Genomic DNA, 18393 nt, shown 5'->3' with positions numbered 1-18393 from the left:
CAGAAAAAAAGTCCTACAACTCCCAGCATCCTCCAGCCAGCATGGCTGTCTGGGGCATGCTGGGAGTTTTGGGACTTTTTTCTGTCTAAACATGGATAAAATTGTGCCTTGAATGTATGATCAGTGCTCCAGTTATTTATATTTATAAGTTTATTGTGATTTGCAGGCTCAAGTGTGTGTTTACATTTGTGGTTTAATCTTAGTCTGATATTATTATTAACCGCGGTACTTTTAAAGTTAAATTGAAGTGAGCATTATGGGGGAGGTGGATAGAAAGAAAAAAAATCTGTAGGAATCTAATCAAAATAATGTCAGTAGTGATATGTTTTGTCACCCATTCTTTCGGAGACCTTAAGATACATTGTTTTATGAGAAATAAAATGTTTACAGCACAATCCTGTACATGTCTATTCAGAAGTAACTCCCACTGAGTTCAGTGGCACCCAGGTAAGTGTGTATAGGACTGCAGCCTTAGTGTAGTATGTTCAAAATAAGATGAAAGTGCTTCATGTAAAAGCTGAATATCATCTGATTAAGCAGGAGGGGGGAAGTTGATGTTATAGAAAATAGAATTTTGTAGTTCTGAGAAGTCAAAATGATCTTTTTGTGAGACAGACAAGTAGATCAGACATTTTGAGCCATTTATAAGAAAATTGAACAAATTGAGGTGTTAAAAAATAAAGTGGAAAAATAATTTAGTAACTCAGATTTTGCTAAACGTTGTTGGGAACTCTGATCGTTTTGTTTTCCATTGTATTGCCACTCCATCCCTCTTGAACAGACAAGTGAATAGGCAAGGGCTGAGGCTAAACCTATATCTTGGTGCTGATAAGCATCCAGGAAACGACATTCTCACATGTATATAATAATGGGCTGAAGAAACAGATTTCAAGAACTATATGGGAACATGCAGTATCAGTAATTCAACAGTGCAGATGTTATCAGCCATTTGCTCTGAAACACTTAAGCACACAGTTTTAAAGCCTGTTTTTTTAAGCTTCACTAGAAGCATATTGACTGTTGATAGAGCTTTCTCTTTGAACTGAGGATTTTCTTTAAGGAAAGCATGAAACATCATATGCATTTATACAACTGAGGAAGGGAATTTTATTTACAGAAGATGTTAGGAATATTGATATTACAAACAAGCCAGATGGTGGTAGTCCTGTGTTGTTTTAGTCTTAATCATATAATTATCATGGAGGAAGTGTTTTGCTTGTGATATCTAGGATGACAAGTAGATTTTTCCTCTGCTATGGTTTGGAAGATAGGCTTTTTATTAGTGGTATGCACTGACCCCTGGATTCGACTCGTGCCCTAAATGGCACTTCAGAAAATGGCCCAATTCTGCTCAGATTGATCTGGAGGCCATCTGCTTTCACTCAGGTTCCAAACCTAAGCCGGGATGGGGAAATCCGAAGCGTCATGCCTCTCATTTACCACCATGGGAAATTAAAAAATGGCTATAACTTTCCCCCCTCTTAGTTAGAATTGGATGATATTTGCAGGCATAGTAGCCCCTACAGAAGGGGCAAATGTCAGAAAAATAGGTGTAGGTGTTTTTTTTATGCTATATGCATATGCATTTTGATTTTTTTTTTTTAAGGTAACTTTTCATTGGCCCCTCCAGTTAACAGTTAGCAGGCATTCCAATCTCGCTTGCAGAACTCACAGAGGCCTTTTCACATAGATCAAGGGGACTATAGACTTAATTGGTAGAGTTGCATAGTCTGCCTAATTTGCAATTCCTTTAGATCCTCCCCTCCCCCAACTGTGTTTTTCCTGCGGTAGATTCAACTGCCATAAATTATTTTTAAGCTCGCAGGGTTGTGTCACACAGTTTTGGTTGGTTTGCTTTTAATGTCATTTTCTTTCTATTCATAAACTTATCTATTTCCGCATACCTGGGGCATCACCTGAGCATGCAGAAAGCCATATCTTATTTTTGGGTGGCCCCTTTTCACTTCCAAACTGATAGGCACTCAGCCACCTCAGTTAACTATTAGAGGGAATGATTTTTATTCTCAACCATCCACACCATTGTATATTTTTTTCTTTCAAATGAGTTTTTTTTTATTTCAAGTGAGTTTTTTTCCAGTGTGCTTTGGAAGGATTCACATAACAGCAAACTAGACTGGAATGCCTGCTAGCCATTAATTGGAGGTGCCGATTATAAGTTTTGCATCCTTATGCTAAGAATACACTCGAATTAAGCTAGAGGTCTCTCCTCTTTCATTTTTTTTTCTTTTGCAGGTTTATATGCTACCTCAAATGTATTGATCTGTTACTTTTAAATGCAAGCATGCTTTTGTTAAATTTTAATATTAAGAGTTCCATGTCGCAGACAAGGAACATCTGCTTTTTGCCTTGGAGACGTAACTAATCTGCTTTAAATATTCCCAGATGAGCTGTAAGGAGATACAGTTAATGCATAAAAAGTGGTTCTATCAGTTTATGTAAATGGGTTGTCAGATCCCAACTTCTATGACTAAAGTTAAAAAAAAAAAAAGGCTTAAATCGCCAGTACTAAAATGAACACAAGATTGAACTTTCATTATGGCATTCGCTGTTTCTGAATTGTGTTGTGCTAAATAAAGTAAGGAGGGCCAGGATGTCTGTTGCCAGCCAAATGTTTCTTGTATGTGGTTTCAGTATGGATCAATTGTTCATTTGCGTGATGTATGTTTTTGTTTTGTGCAAGGCTGGGCCCCATAGATATTGACCCAAGTTCATTTACAAGGCAAGAACTCAAAAAGGCTTTGGCTAAAGTGAAGGAAAGCATGAAAGCAGATGATACACTGGAACAAAAGGTATTGTTAGTTCAGAAAAAAATGTCAGTGTGAATGCTACTGTAAACTTCATAATTATGTGCTGGAATCTGGTTGGGGAAAATAAGATGAGAGAGGCCTATCCTGTGATACATATGTGAGCTGAGAACAGAGTCGTTACGAAAGTTCAGTGTCTAAAACCATGCTGCAAATATTGAGGTTCCAGTTTGGCTTTCATATGAGTTTTGTCAGACTGTGCTGCCTGGCCAGAAGTGGGAAATTCAAGCCTCTAACACCACATCCAGTTGTTTGGGAAGACTCCTGAGAATCTTTGCTTTCATTTCAGGGCTGTTCTTTTCCCTTTTCAAGGAAAGGGAGTTGGGGGAAAGATTGGAAGACAGAAAGATAAACAGCCCTCTAACTTGATTACTCTCGGCTAATTAAAATTCATACAATTAATCAAATATGATTTATTTGATCAGGTAACAGGATTAAAACATAAATTGACATCTTTTGTCAATTCTTGTATGTGTGCATGTGTGTAATAACCAAATAAAATTATTTTCAGGGTAGCTTCTTTAGTCTGTTGCAGCAAAAAACAACAGGGTCTTGTGGCACCTTAAAGACTAACAAATTTATTCTGGCATAAGGTTTGTGGACTAGAGCCCACTTCATCATGCACATTATTCTATGTATTAGAAGTATTATTCTGTATGTCGCCCTGAGATCTTAATGATATAGGGTGGGATAGAAATGTTTTAAATAAATAAATATTCTATGCTAGCATGTATATGAGTTTGTGTAAAGAAAAGCATATAAGCAATATGGTCAGAGGGAATTGAAATGCAAGAAATACAGACCATGAGATTTACACAGAGCTTAAAGGTGCAATCCTATCTCGATAGTCAGCAGCCCCCAAAGTCAGAGGCTGCCAAATATTCAGTGCAGGGTGGCTGGAGTGCCTCCATGCTCCGGCCACCCTGCATTTTTCCTAGATGGGTGATTTTGCCTGTCTAGGTGTGGCTTCTGGGAGGGGGAAGGAAGGAGGCTGGGACGCGCATAGAAAACTGCGTAATGCAGCTTCCGCGATCTCCTCTCCTCCTCGGGACTGCTCATTTTTCACTGTCGCTGCGGTCCGTTTCCGAGCACGGCGCGGTGAGAACCACATCGGCTATGAGCGGGAGGGAAATGCGGTTTCTGGGCTCCATTGACTGGAGCCATTGTTCTGACCTTGGATCCCAGAAACCGAGTTATCCTGTGTCCCCTAAACGCTGTCTAGGGGACATAGGATTGCTCCCTAAATGTATGTAACGTCCTGGCACTGGTAAACTAATTTCCATCCGTAGTGGGATAAAAACCCATTATTTATTTATGTACTTATTTCATTTCTATACCGTCCAATAGCCAAAGCTGTCTGGGCGGTTCGCAGAAATTAAAACCAAAAAGCACACAGAAAAACAATAAAATATAAAAGCATTAAACCACAATATAACAATACAACCAGAATCATTATCTTGATTCAAGCCACAGTTGTTAGAACTGAACTGCTTCAGCAGTTCCATACTGGAGTCTCCCATTTTTAAGTTCATTTGTTCAAGACTGGCCACGTTTTAAGGTCAGTAACAGGGTGTCCTGGGAGGTTGAAATGTTCTCTCACTGCTTTCTGAAAACTACCGTTTTTGATATCAGCTGTGTCCATTTATTGTTTTGTGTAGAGACTGACTTGTTTGTCCTATGTAGAATGCGGAAGGGTATTGCTGGCAGATGATAACATAAGCAGATGAATGAACCCTTGAATACATTGTGGCTGACGTTATTACGTCCTATAATAGAGTTGCCTGAGTAGATATGGGGACAGAGTTGACATCTTGTTGCAGGATCTTGTCCCTTTGTGTGTTTCTGTTATGTGGCCTTTTGTTGCTGGTGAGTAGCTGTTTAGGTATGGAGGCTTTGTAAGCAACACATAACAACAGATGGATACATTTGTAGGTTACCATTAAGTAGGCTTGCCTAATTTCCAACTTTCACAGATCCTCACAAAAGCAAATGTAAACAAAAGAAAAACAAATAAATCTAAAGGTCAAAGAGAGACTGGTTCATTAAAGCTAGAGAGCTCTTTCTCTTTCCCTCCCCTCTCTCCTTCCTTGAAAAGGGGAAGAAACAGCCCTGAATTGAAAGTAGGGATTCTCAGGAGTCTGCTGAAACAAATGGATTTGGTGTTAGTGCTTGTTTTTTTCCACTTCTTGCCAAATATCGTATGGAATTTCACTGGAACCTAAATATTTGCAGATTTTTAGGCTCTGAACTTTCACTGCAAATCCGTTCTCAATCTATAAATTGCCCAAAGCCAATAAAATGAATGTTCTTGGAAGAGACAATGGTGACATTTTTGCCCCCAGTGAAATATCCCAGTTTTTCTAGTAACTATTCCTGACCTGACCAAACACCATTCTTGATGGGACACTCCCATTCCAAGGTAGCAAGAGGTGCTGTTCCCTGCCCCACATAATTGTGATAGGCTGTTCTTTATCTCCAATTCAGCCCACTAGACGTGTGGGGTTACTAAAAGTAGAGGTGGGCAACTTGTAGCCCCAACATCTGGAGGGCCACAACTCCCATCAGCCCTAGCCAGCATAGGCAATGGTGAGGGATCATGGGGGTTGTAGGCCAAAACATCTGGAGGGCCACAAGTTGCCCACCCCTCCTAAAAGCCTGAGGAATGACAGGTGATTTTCATTTGCTTCTTATAAGGCATTAGAAATGTTATCTGTGACTTCCAATTAAGAGTAGGCCCTTAAGGAAATCATTGTATGGTTTTTTAATACTGTGGGACCTGGCTGTGATCTTGAGAGCTGCTTTAGGATCATGGAAGAGCTTGCACTTTTACAATTAGGCTCTTGGCATTTTTTTTTTTTTTTAAAGAATAGGCTTTTGAACCTCAGCAGAATTTCAGAAGCTGTTTGCAATGCAGTACCTCAGGGGTCCCCAATCTTTTTGGCTTAGTATGCACATTTAGGATTTTGAGATGGATGCTCTCACAAAATGGCTGCCATAGTGGGGGCTTGCCCATTTATAAAATGATTGCTATGGTGGACATGGCTAGTCACAAAACTCATTTCTCAGAAGGTAAGCTGGTGACACTAAAAGGAAAGTAAGTTGTTCAAGAACCTAACTACAAAGCAGTGGTGGGTGTGAGCTCCAAAACACAAAAACACTTTTGAGCGCAAACAAACATCGTGCTGGAGGGCAGCAGTTTGCTTTGCAGTGTTTTGCAGTTAATTAAAAAAAAAATCTTAAGAAATAAAAATTAGGAGGGGCAGGGAGTGTGATGGGCACCAAGAGAGGTGTACACAGGCATCATGTTGGTGACCTAGAAGTACCTTCATCTTGGCCCATCTACTCACTCATTTAGAATGCAGTTTTTCATTAAGCTGTTCGGGTTAAACATGATGATGCTAGATTTGGGAATGGTCAATTAAAAACTGATCCAGAATGTTGTCTGACCCCTGTGTGTAAAAATTTTGAGGAAGTCACTACTGGCTCTGTAGGGACAGGTATCTCAGCACATTTGATTTCCAGGAGTTATTGGAGAAAGAGAGAAAAACCACAAGAGAAGATTTAATTTCCTTTGTTAATGTCACTTTGGTTACCAAATCTGTTAAGCATTTTTTAATTATCTTGTAAGTGCTATAAATAGAATCTTAAGAAAACATAATTAGTAAATAATGAGGAGTGTTGTCTGGTCTTTCTGCTGTTTTACTGTATTCTTGCAGCTGCTTGACTTTGAACTTGGGAAATTCATTTCACCGCTCTTGAGGCTCTTTCCTCTCTTAATACTGATTGATATGTTATATCCCACCTGTTGCATGAGCTGATTAAATATCTGACTAGTGGTCTACTCACATAAGGCATGCAACAGATAAAGGGAGGGGGGCTTGCACAATTCCATAGCTCAACATCTGTGAGTAGGGTGTGCTTTGAAGCAGTATATTGAAGTTGGATTATGGTATTGTGAAAGTCCCCTTGTTCTGTGTTACCCCCCCTCCGCCCGAGATGTTCAAATGCACAAGTAAGAGATGGGATATAATGTATGATCCAACCTTAGGGCTAAAACGGACATGATGTGGGAGATCTGTGATCAGATCCCCCAATTTCTTTTTAATCTTAAAAGCAGCATTGAGGACAGGGCAGATCTGGATTGGGGCGGTGATGCTGGGAAGGGGATAGTTAATTATTTCCCCACAAGTCATGGTACCTGGTAGGGCTAATAATGGGTTTGGAGGGAATGATGGGAAATTTTGGGAATGCAGAAGAATTTTCCCCTGAAACAATCTCCCCAACTGCTTTTAAGGTGTGTGGGTTTTTTTTAAAGCAACCAGAAGATCCAATGACATATGTCTCATGTTGCATCTGTTTTGTCCCTTAGATGAAATATTTAGCTGCATAATTAGTGTGCATACATTATACATGACTGTTTGTGTTTCATTGTGTTAATAGAGGTTATTCATATATACCTAAACACACCACTTGCTTTGAGGAAACAAAATGATTGATTTCTACAGTGTTTATCTTTGGTGTGTGTTATTTTGGTTTGTTTTCCTTGTTTCAAAGGCTCATCAGGAAGATGTCAGAAAAAGGTTCCGTCCCATTGAAAAGCTCAAGGAAGAGTTCAGAGAGCTCAATCTGCAGCTAGAAACAGATTTTGAAATTATGTTTAAATTAATCAGCAAATTCAACAGTTCTGCTTCAACGCTGGAGGAGAAAATAACAGCACTTTACGATCTTGAATACTACGTTCATCAGGTAAGAAGATTCTAAAGAGCATTCGCAGCTGTTGTATGATATTCTGGCAATGTAGAATCATAAAAATAGATTTCTTGAGGTACCAGATGGTTTGGAATTGTGGTGCTCAGCTTCTTCACACATGATATTTTTCCTGTGCTGATGTACACAGTTGTAAGGGAAAAAAATCACTGTCAAGTGTGAAATTGAAGAAGTGGGTTGTAAATATTTGGAAGCTGCCATGTCTTGATGCTTCCTAACACACATATGAGAAGTCTTCTAAAGAATGTGGTGTAAGTTTGTCAAGTCTTCCTTGAACCCAACAAGGATCTTTAATTTGTGCTAGGGCTTGTCAAGATCCAGTTCTATAATTTGTTTTGAGTCCAGGGCTCATGCCCTGGGACATATTAATGTGGGAGTAAGCACCTCCTAAGCATGTACTCTTTCCATTGCCACTGAATAACCAAGGCTCATCTCTACTCACCTGTACGTGGGAGGAGAGGCTTTTGGGTTACACAATACAGCTTTGAGTTTTGACACCTGTCACTTTTTAAATTAAGTGATGGAGTCTTTGTTTGCCCAGCTGGTCCAGGGAATTGTTTTCATCTAGGTTTGCAAGACTAAGCACTCTTAGTCAAGTTCCACTGAACTTGTTCAGCATGTTCCACTGAAATCTATGGGCCTTATTCCTAAGTAAATGTGTAAGAGTTACAACTAATGTTGCCACCAGAATTTCCCTTAATGTGAATATTGGAAGTTCTTCCTTGGGCAAAACACCTGGTGAATTTCAGGGGCAGCCAAAATAATTTATCGGGGGGGGGGGGTTACATTTCCTTAGTTAGAAACAGTTCTGATTTCTAAACCAGGTTTTAAGTCTAGTTTGTAGCCACTGATTCTTGTACCTTGATCATATTTAACTTAATTAGCTTATCTTCCTCTTCTGTATTTCCTCCTCTGATAGCGTTTTTAGAGAGCTACCATACTGTATCTCCTCCTTGCTTTCCTTTTGTATGCTAAGCTGACCATGTTCTCTGCTCATGGTCAGTTCTCCATTCTTGTTATCATTTTAGCTTCATTCCTTTGTATCTGTTATACCCAGAAGTCACTCTTCCTGAACATGAGTGCTGCAATCTGGACACAGCATTGCATCTATGGCCTTGCCTGTTCTTTGAACAAAAGTACTACTGCATCATTGTTCTTATTAGAAAAACCTCCCTGAATTTGTCAAGGCTGAAATTCAAACTCTTTGTTAATGTGTCACATTGTTGGTTCAGCCATCTCACAATCAATATCCCAAGTTCTCTTTCCACCTCATTCGTTCTAGCTGATGAGTTTCTAGTCAATAATACAATGCTTATTGTGAGTCCCCAAGTATTTCTAACTCTCTAATCCTGTCGGTTAAATTAAAACATTGTATAGGTATCATGTATAATTCCCCAAGTCCCCAATAATGGTATTCTAAAAAAAGGAGAGCTTTTTTGTTTTGATAGTGTTGTTCCTTCTAGTATGTATATTGTCTGAGGAAGGTTTTAATAAGCTAATCACATTGTATGAATTTTCAACTATTCCTTCTGTATTTGTAGCCACAGGGCTGGATGCAGGATTCCTATGAGTGGGCCTCTGCTCACAGGATGCTCCCTCTGCAGGAAGGGGAGGGGGTGATTTCATCGATTCCTCCTTCCCCCTTCAGCACTCTGTGCCACCCTGAAAAGCTGCTCTGGAGGGTTGGTGGATCTTCCTGAACAGAGAGGTAGTGTGATGGAATTGCAGGAGGAAGAGGGCATTGGTGAAGAATCACCTCTTTCCTAAGTATGTGCCATCAGGAGGCTCCACTGGATTTCATTTCCTTCTGCGAATGGAAGGAGGCCTTCCATTTACAAAAGGGACAATGTGTGGATCCCAAACAGAATCAGTAGTAAATACTGTTTCTTCAAATGTGAAGTGTGACGTTTCTGTAAGTGAGGTGGCGCTGTATCTCTTGAGGCAAGATTTTTTTGTTTTTAAAGTCTCTTTAACTTAATCTTCTGGGTATCTGGAACATGTTTTGATCTTGATTTACCTCCTTCTTTTGGTTTGCTTTTTCAGTTTTGTTCAAATTCTTTCATGCACAGAAGTTTTTACATGAATGTGGAACAAAATCTTTTATAGGTGGATAATGCAAAAGATTTGCTTTCCCTTGGTGGGCTACAACTTTTGATTAATGGGCTAAACAGCACTGAACCACTGATGAAGGAATACATATCATTTGTATTGGGAGCTGCACTGTCTAGGTAAGCATCTGTATGTATGTGTGTGTGGTTTCTGTGAACTTGGCAGAAAGGAAAAATTAACCTTAATAAACAGGCAGTATCAGACTACCTGATTAGACACAGTGGGTATAGATTTGGGCAGCATGCTCTGTGGTCAAGTGCTTGATGCTCTCATTGTCAGAACTGGTCAACCCAAAAGTGATTAAAGATGTTCTGCAGTTGCTAGGCAACTGCACAAGGCTGTTTATCTTCCTTGGAACTGTCCAGCTGCTGAATGCGGCTGCAGTAGCAAAGAATTGACCCCATCCAAATGTTCAGGTACATGTTTTCAGGGTGCCATCTTTTACAACAAAGAAACAAGATCCTTGAGTAGACACTGTGGTAATTAGATGATAATTAGATTTTAAAACATGCCATGTTGAAAGGTTTCCAGACGTTTCGGAAGCAAAGCACTGCATGAGAATATATGCTATCCTTGGGAATATTAAAAATAAAGCATATGTTCATCTCCATTTAGAATCCCCCAAGAGGCACAGGATAGGTAAGGCAAAACTTAGTAACCCTTATGTAAGCAAAGATAATTATTTAAGCGGGTTAGTATTTTGCAATTTAAAAAGAGAGTGTACGGGCCAAGGAAAAGTACCTTGCAAAATCTCCTCAGGTTTTCAGTTTGGGGGCCTATGTATGCCTCTCATTATCAGTCATGCCCCCAGATAGAAGCACAGGAGTTTTGCATTGCTTGGATAAAATTCCCAGAGCTGCCAGATCCGGTTGCATGTCACTGGCACCTTTCAGATCAGTCCTTCTCAGTGTCTTGAACCACTGATTTGAACATCAGCTTTAGGATTCCTCATGCCACAAAGGTCTTAAAGTGTCACATGACTATCATTTATTGCAGCATGACTTGGATTATGGAGCATGTCCACTAATATCTTTAATTGGTGGAAACTGCTTGTCACAGCTCCACACTGTAGTGGCATATATGACATGATTAAATATGCCTTTGTGTGCCACTGGCCTCCTATTTTTGACCCTTGGGACTTTTGGTATTAGGTGTATGAACCAGGCATCAGTAAGTTCCCACTTATTGATGTCATTTGTTGTCAGCATTTGCGTGACTTTCTGTGGCACCTTCCTTTTGACGTCTAGCCTATAGCTAGACGTCAATCAATCATTAACACAACCAAGTTAAGACAACTGTATTAAAATACTTCCATCAAAGCATTTTATTTCAGAATTCATTCCTGTGTTTGACTTGGGACATTATTAGTGCTTTGTGGTGTAAGGATTTGCTTTGTGGTGCAAAACAAGCATCACACCTGCCAGAATTTTAAATGCTTTTAAAAAGTCAATATGGAAATGGAGTACCGGGGAGTGCAAGGGAACACGCTCCTTATTGATGTAATGAACTGTACAGAAAATGGCCAAAACACACATCACCATTAAGGTACAAATCAGAGAAACAAAACAGCAGAATTGGAGATCCAGCCAAGAAGTATACCAGCGCTCAGAAAAGTTTGGATATACATTGAAGAACAGAATTAACCATTTATGAACAAATATCAATTAACTCTGTTGTTCAAACAGCAGCTGTACTTTTTCTCACAAGCTCATTCAGTAGCGTTTCGAATGTTTTATTGCTGGTATAGGTTAACAAGTAACAAAATCTAAAATTGACAATATTCAGAGGCAAATATATCAAAGCTCATACACTTCAGCATGTGTATGTAAAAAGGACATCTCTTAATTTTAAGATTTACACACACTGCTGCAGTTCACACATAACAACAGCCCATGGGTTAAATAAACCATGGGCTCTCGGGGACAAGCAGGAGAGAGCGGGCATGCTTCCTGCAGTGCGCCAGCCACTTCCATTTTTATTCAACAACTTATGCTTGCTCGCTGCTTTTACTCAACAGTCTACGATCGGCTTATCTAGTTTGCTGAGGATGACATGCGAACATTAACCCAACAACAAGCCATGCATTAACCACTGGGTTGTTTATTCCCTATACAGCCCATCAGTCCAGGTTTGCACATCATGCTCAACAACCTACGAATGAGCCGATCGTAGATTGTTGAGTAAAAGCTGTGGGCACGCAGGAGGCAACGTGCTTGCTCTCTCCTGCTCATGCACAACTCATGGGTTGTTTAAACCATGGGTAGTTGCTATGTGTGAGCCGGGTCACTATTAGTAGTGAAGCAGCCTTTTTGCAAATATTAGCAATCTAAGCAGATGTATAACTTTTTGTCAAACTCCTCTGTCTCTGTTATAAGAAAAAAAGGATTAATATTATCTCCACTTGCATTGCATTGTATTAAGATAACCCCCAATAACATTCTTTTATTGACATGTGGCAACAAGACACACCACCTCAGTTAATGGTTTCTGCTATCTTGCTTTCAGAGGTTTTTTATTATTATTCTTTTGTGGCCAAGGGTAAGTTCCACACTTCAGAACTTAATGATAACTGTGTTAAGGGTCCATCTGGTTCCATTTCCCCACCTTGTTAGTGGGTTATTTGTGCACACTGACAACTGTCAAATTGAGGAATGGGGATCAGATCGTACCCTTAGCAACCTGATCCCCAGGGTTTGAAGTGTGGAACTTACCCTTGGGGGTTCCCCCTTCCATTCCACTGTCCCCAAGTCTCCCCAAGTGGTTTTAAGAGTGACCTAGAGTTCACCCCATTTTCGCAGCTCCTATTTGCATGAAAAGGGAAACTCCAAAAATGGGGTAGACCCTAGATCATCCTTAAAATGACTTGGGGGAGAGTTGGGAAGGGGTGGAATGGAAGGGGGGACCCCAAGGGTAAATCCCACAATGTAAAACTTGAAAATAACTTGGCTAATGGGCTGTTCTGGTCCCCTTTCCCCCCACCTGTCAGCTGTCAAAAGCTGTCATTCTAGCCTATATGTAGCCCTCTCTTGTCAATTATGTTGTATGTTTCCTAGTATACTTTGTTTCTTTTGACAGCTGAAACATACAAGGCAATAGACAAGGCAAGGTTATATCTAATTTGACAGCTGCAATTGTGTACCCCTGCAATTGTGAGAAATCGACCAATTCTACTACTACTAATAAAAATTACAAATACATTTGCACACATTCCTGGGGTGGAATAATAATAATAATAGGCCCATTTTGTGCAAATGTTGGGGCAAAATTTCCCACGCACAAGCCACCCTGTGGGAATTGGTCCGGGTTCACATGACATGGCAACCCACTGTGGCTTGTCACCCATGATGGATTTCGTGTCACATGAACCCAGTCAATGTCTCTACAAGTACCAGTCTCTCACACTCAGCTTTATTCGCAGCATAGATTCCAAGCAACACAGCAGGCATTGCAACTTAAAACAAGTTATTATTTTGTAAAAAAAATGCTTTTACAAAATAAAAAAGCATAGCAAATGTAAAGAATATTTGCAGATGAATTTGCAGAGGAATGAATCTGCAAAACTGTTGTTTGCTCTGGCACTCAGTCCGTGTGAATTCATGGTTCTTATTGCGGGATTCCAGTATAGTTTTTTTCTAGCATTGGTATTTATGTGTATATCCACCAGGGCCAGCACCAAGGCCTCTTCCCTCAGGGTCCCACTGACAAGAACCCCCCGGAGTTGCTCCTTCTCTTCACCACTGCATCTTGCTTGTGCTCCTGCCTCTCGCCCTGACCCTGACCATGGTGGTAGTGAGAAGAAGGAACAGTCGATGCCACTGCCATTGTCTACTTGCTCACTGGCTTTCTGCCTGTCAAGTAAGCACATGGTAGGAATGATGAAAAAGAAGATGAGGAGCAATAGCAGCTGGCGACAATGGTGGTAGTGAGCCCTCTCCCAATGGGCCCCCTCTCTCTGTGCGAAGGTAGAGTCACTGAGGAAGGGGGCCCATTTAGGGTGTCTTGCCCAAGGACCCCCCAAAACGTGGAGCTGGCACTGATGTCCACTTTCTCTCTTCATTACATAATGGCATTGCAGCAAACATGCAGTGATATATATGTACATTTGTTGTTAAGTCGTGCCCAACTCTTCGTGACCCCATGGAGCATAGCACGCCAGGCCTTCCTGTCCTCCGCTCACTCCCAGAGTGTGCTCAAGTTCATATTCATTGCATCGGTGATGCTATCTAGCCATCTCATCCTCTGCTGTCCCCTTCTCCTTTTGCCTTCAGTCTTTCCCAGCATCAGGGTCTTTTCCAGGGAGTTTTCTCTTCGCATTAGGTGGCCAACATATTGGAGCTTCAGTATCTGTCCTTCCAATGAGCAGTCAGGGTTGATTTCCTTTCAGATGGACTGATTTGACCTCCTTGCAGTCCAGGGGACTCGTAGGAGTCTTCTCCAGCACCACAGTTTGAAAGCATCAATTCTTCGGCGCTCAGCCTTCCTTATAGTCCAGCTCTCACAGCCATACGTTGCTACTGGGAAAACCATAGCTTTGATTAGACGGACCTTTGTCGGCAAGGTGATGTCTCTGCTTCTTACTATGCTGTCTAGGTTTGCCATAGCTTTCCTCCCAAGGAGCAAGCGTCTTTTAATTTCATGGCTACAGTCACCATCTGCGGTGATCTTGGAGCCCAAGAAAGTAAAATCTGTCACTGCTTCCATTTCTTCCCCTTCTATCTGCCAGGAAGTGATGGGGTCAGATGCCATGATCTTAGTTTTTTTAATGTTGAGTTTCAAACCAGCTTTTGCACTCTCCTCTTTCACCCTCAACAAGAGGCTCTTTAGATCCTCTTTGCTTTCTGCCATTAGGGTGGCATCGTCTGCATATCTGAGGTTGTTGATAATTCTCCCAGCAATCTTAATTCCGACCTGTGATTCATCCAACCCGGCATTTCCCATGATGTACTCTGCATATAAGTTAAATAAGCAGGGCGACAATATGCAGCCTTGTCGTACTCCTTTCCCAATTTTGAACCAGTCGGTTGTTCCATGTCTGGTTCTTACTGCTGCTTCTTGTCCCTCGTACAGGTTTCTCAGGAGACAGGTTTCTCAGGTGGTCTGGTACTCCCATCTCTTTAAGAATTTGCCAGAGTTTGTTGTGGTCTACACAATCAAAGGCTTTAGCGTAGTCAATGAAGCAGAAATAGACGTTTTTCTGGAATTCTCTTGCTTTCTCCATGATCCAGCAAATGTTGGCGATTTGATCTCTAGTTCCTCTGCCTCTTCGAAACCCAGCTTGTGCTTCTGGTAGTTCTCGGTTCACATGCTGCTGAAGCCTAGCTTGTAGGATTTTGAGCATCACCTTGCTGGCAGGTGAAATGAGCGCAATTGTACGGTAGTTTGAACACTCTTTGGCGTTGCCCTTCTTTGGAATTGGAATGTAAACTGACCTTTTCCAGTCTTGTGGCCACTGTTGAGTGTTCCAAATGTCTTGGCATATTGAGTGCAGCACTTTAACAGCATCATCTTTTAGGATTTTAAATAGCTCAGCTGGAATACTGTCATCTCTGCTAGCTTTGTCATTAGCAATGCTTCCTAAGGCCCACTTGACTTCGCTTTCTAGGATGTCTGGCTCAAGTTCAGTGACCGCACTATCATGGCTATCAGGGACATTCAGATCTTTCCTGTATAGTTCTTCTGTGTATTCTTTCCACCTCTTCTTAATCTCATCTGCTTCTGTTAGGTCCCTGCCTTCTTTGTCCTTTATCATGCCCGTCTTTGCACAAAATGTTCCCTTGAGATCTCTGATTTTCTTGAAGAGATCTCTAGTCTTTCCCATACTGTAAAAGGTCTACTCAGCTGTCAAATACAATATTGTTTTCAGTAGAAGAAGTGAAGATTTTTTAATCATTGCATGAATGTGTATTTCTTTAATGGCTGAATCCAGATTTCTAGCATGTTAGTATATTAACAAAATTGCAGTGTACTTTATATGCTATTGTGATGAAAAAATAATCAGACTGCTGGGGCCCTAAACAAGCTGTAAAGCTGGGTGTTACCCCAAAACTCTTTCTGGTATGGCATATCTCATATGGCTTTGCTTATATAGCTACAGCACATTTGGAATACTGCGTAGAGTTCTGGTCACTGCACGTAAAAGAAGGATATTGTAGACTTGGAAAAAGTGCCGAAAGGGGCAACTAAAATGATCAAAGGGCTGGAGCAACCCCCTTAAGAGGAAAGGTTACAACATCTGGGAGTGTTTAGCATAGAAAGATGGTGAGAGAGGGGAGACATGCTAGAAGTGCATAAAATTATGCATGGCGTGGAGAAGGTGGGTAGGGAGACATTTCTCTTCCTCTCTCATAATACTAGAACCCAATAGGTCATCCCATGAAGCTGACTGGTGGGAGATTCAGGACAGATAAAAGGAAGTGCTTCTTCACACAGCCCAGAGTTAAACTGTGGAATTCACTTCCACAAGATGTAGTGATGGCCATCAATGTAGATGGCTTTAAAGGGGGATTGGACGAAGTCATGGAGGATCAGAATTAGGCAGATTCATAGAGGATAATAAGGCTGTCCATGGCTACTAGTCATGATAGCTATATGCCACCTCAGCTCAGTGGTAGACCACCTGCTTGGCGTACAGAACGTCCCAGGTTCAATCCCCAGCATCTCCAGGTAGGGCTGGAAAAAGTTATCTCTCAAACCCTGGAGAGACATTGCTGCCAGTTGACAATACTGGGCTAGATGGACCAATGGTCTGACCCGGTGTAAGGCAGCTTCCTATGTATGTGGTGTGCCTAAATACATCAGTTGCTGCGGAACAGGAGTTGGATGGTGCTATTGCAGTCGTGGCCTAGTTATGGATTTCTCACAGGCAGCTGGTTGGCCACTCATCCAACACAATGCTGGATGAGATGGACCCTTGGTCTGATGCAGCATGGCTCTTCTTCTGTTCATGATAATAGTGGTGAAAAGGCACTCCTGGAGTAATTGACTGCATGACAACGGGGTTAAAAATTATGGAAGGACAAAGAAAATACTTGGTTAAGTTTTTAAAACCAGTCTTGCTCTGTGCTCAGGGCCCTACCATTAGGCAGAGTGAGGCAGTCGCCTTAGATAGCAGATGCAGGGTGGTGCGGAGGGGGCAGCAGTGGCTGTTCCCCTCTGCTGGAGGACAGAGCTATGTGTTCCAGGCAGCTTGCCCTGCAGCCCTTAAGCTAGCCTGTTGCCTTCAGGTGCAGTGGAGGATGCTGTCCGATAACCATTGTCCATGTAAGATTCATCTGCCAGTCCAGTTGGCTTCTGTGGGTGGAATACAGGGGGTGCCATCTTGTCCTTTGCCTCCAGCAGCAAAATGACTTGGGCTGACCCTGCCTGTGCTGTAAACATGGCACTTCTGGTGTGGCTCCCTTGAAAGCAAAGGAGTTGATGACGATATGAATTGGCCTTCTTTGGTCCAGTATTGTGTTTACTCTGATGGGCAGTGCCTCTCCAGGGTCTCAGGCAGAAGAGTCTTTCCCAGTCCTGCACCCTGAGATGATTCCCCAACCTGGTGCCCTCTGGATGGTTTGGCCTAAAACTCCCATCATCCCTGACCATTGGCTATTCTGACTAGAGCTGATAGGAGTCATATTCCAAAACAGTTGGAGGGCCCAGATTAGGGAATGCTGGAAAGGATTGTACTTGAGATCTGCACGCAAGCGTACGCTCTACCACTCAAAATAAAAGAGCATCTCTCTGCTTCACATGTGTGGGAGTTAGAATTTTTGTTCATCTCAAAGTAAAAAGGTACTAGTTGGTTTCTTCATACAGCATCTAGTTCAGTTAGCTGTTTAACAAGTATTTGTTTTTGTTAGTTGTTTTTATTGTAGTAAAAGTAACAACGTAAGAAACACTTTAGACTTTACCAATTTAAATTAATTGTATTTGTAGGCCAAAAATGTTAGGTGCTTGACTTGCTCCCGGACCCTACTACACAAAAGAACACAGGGCTGGGCCACCCGTAAGGTGGGGTAAATCCACAGCCTCAGGTGGCAGGTCAGGAGATGTGGCAAATCACAACATCTCCCATGCTGAGAGGTTCTCCCACGGGTACTATCACTGCTGCCTCTCTGGCTACCAGCAGGGCTCCCCAGAGCAGCTGTATGTCCAATCTTTCGCTCTACAGGGGTCCCCAGAGCAAGCGATTGAGCAGACAACTCTGTGGAGCAGCCGCCTGCCCAATCTCTTGCTCTGAGGACTTTCCCAGAGTGAGAGATTGGGCGGGCTCTCTGCCGAGCCAGCCAGGCCCAAATGCCTCACTCTGAGGAGGTCCTTCCTCAGAGCAAGGCATTGTGTCCAAGGTGACTCTGGAGACCACCTCCTGTTCAGAGCAAGGCATCCAGGCCTGGCCAGAGAGCCCACTCTTTCACTCTGACAGAGTCCTCAGAGCAAGAGGTCAGTGGTGGGGGGATGTGCATGAGTGGCGGTTTGATCACTCTTGCCTCCCTCTCTGCATGGAGAAACTCACCTATAATGTCAGGGGCGGAGCTTCAGAGGGAAGGGTTTGGCCTCTGGGAGGTGAGCCAAACAGGAAGCTGGGTCTGGGGGTTAAAATGTTCCTCATCACTGCTTTAAAGGGTTAGATAATTTGCTTTTGGCTGCCAACAGTGGCCACCTGGAATCTCTGGTTGCCAGTGATTGAATTATCAAGAGACCGTGACCG

General features: G+C 42.0%; 1 protein-coding gene across 6 annotated transcripts in view; it reads left to right on the top strand.

Moving 5' to 3' along the window:
* The window catches only part of SIL1 (SIL1 nucleotide exchange factor), a 70536-nt gene that overhangs the window by 23169 nt on the left and 28974 nt on the right, over nucleotides 1-18393 (top strand). For all 6 annotated transcript variants that reach the window (XM_084825805.1, XM_084825852.1, XM_084825812.1 and 3 more), the window contains 3 exons: nucleotides 2702-2810; nucleotides 7380-7571; nucleotides 9699-9820. In XM_084825805.1, the coding sequence (XP_084681931.1) occupies nucleotides 2702-2810; nucleotides 7380-7571; nucleotides 9699-9820 (423 nt within the window). The remainder of the gene's footprint in view (nucleotides 1-2701; nucleotides 2811-7379; nucleotides 7572-9698; nucleotides 9821-18393) is intronic.

Source organism: Heloderma suspectum, chromosome 1 (assembly GCF_057233095.1).
Source record: "Heloderma suspectum isolate Gila_16-S chromosome 1, 16-S_ref, whole genome shotgun sequence".
Classification (NCBI taxonomy): domain Eukaryota; kingdom Metazoa; phylum Chordata; class Lepidosauria; order Squamata; family Helodermatidae; genus Heloderma; species Heloderma suspectum.
The sequence above is the reverse complement of the archived record's forward strand: the minus strand, read 5'-3'. Positions and strand labels throughout refer to the sequence as shown.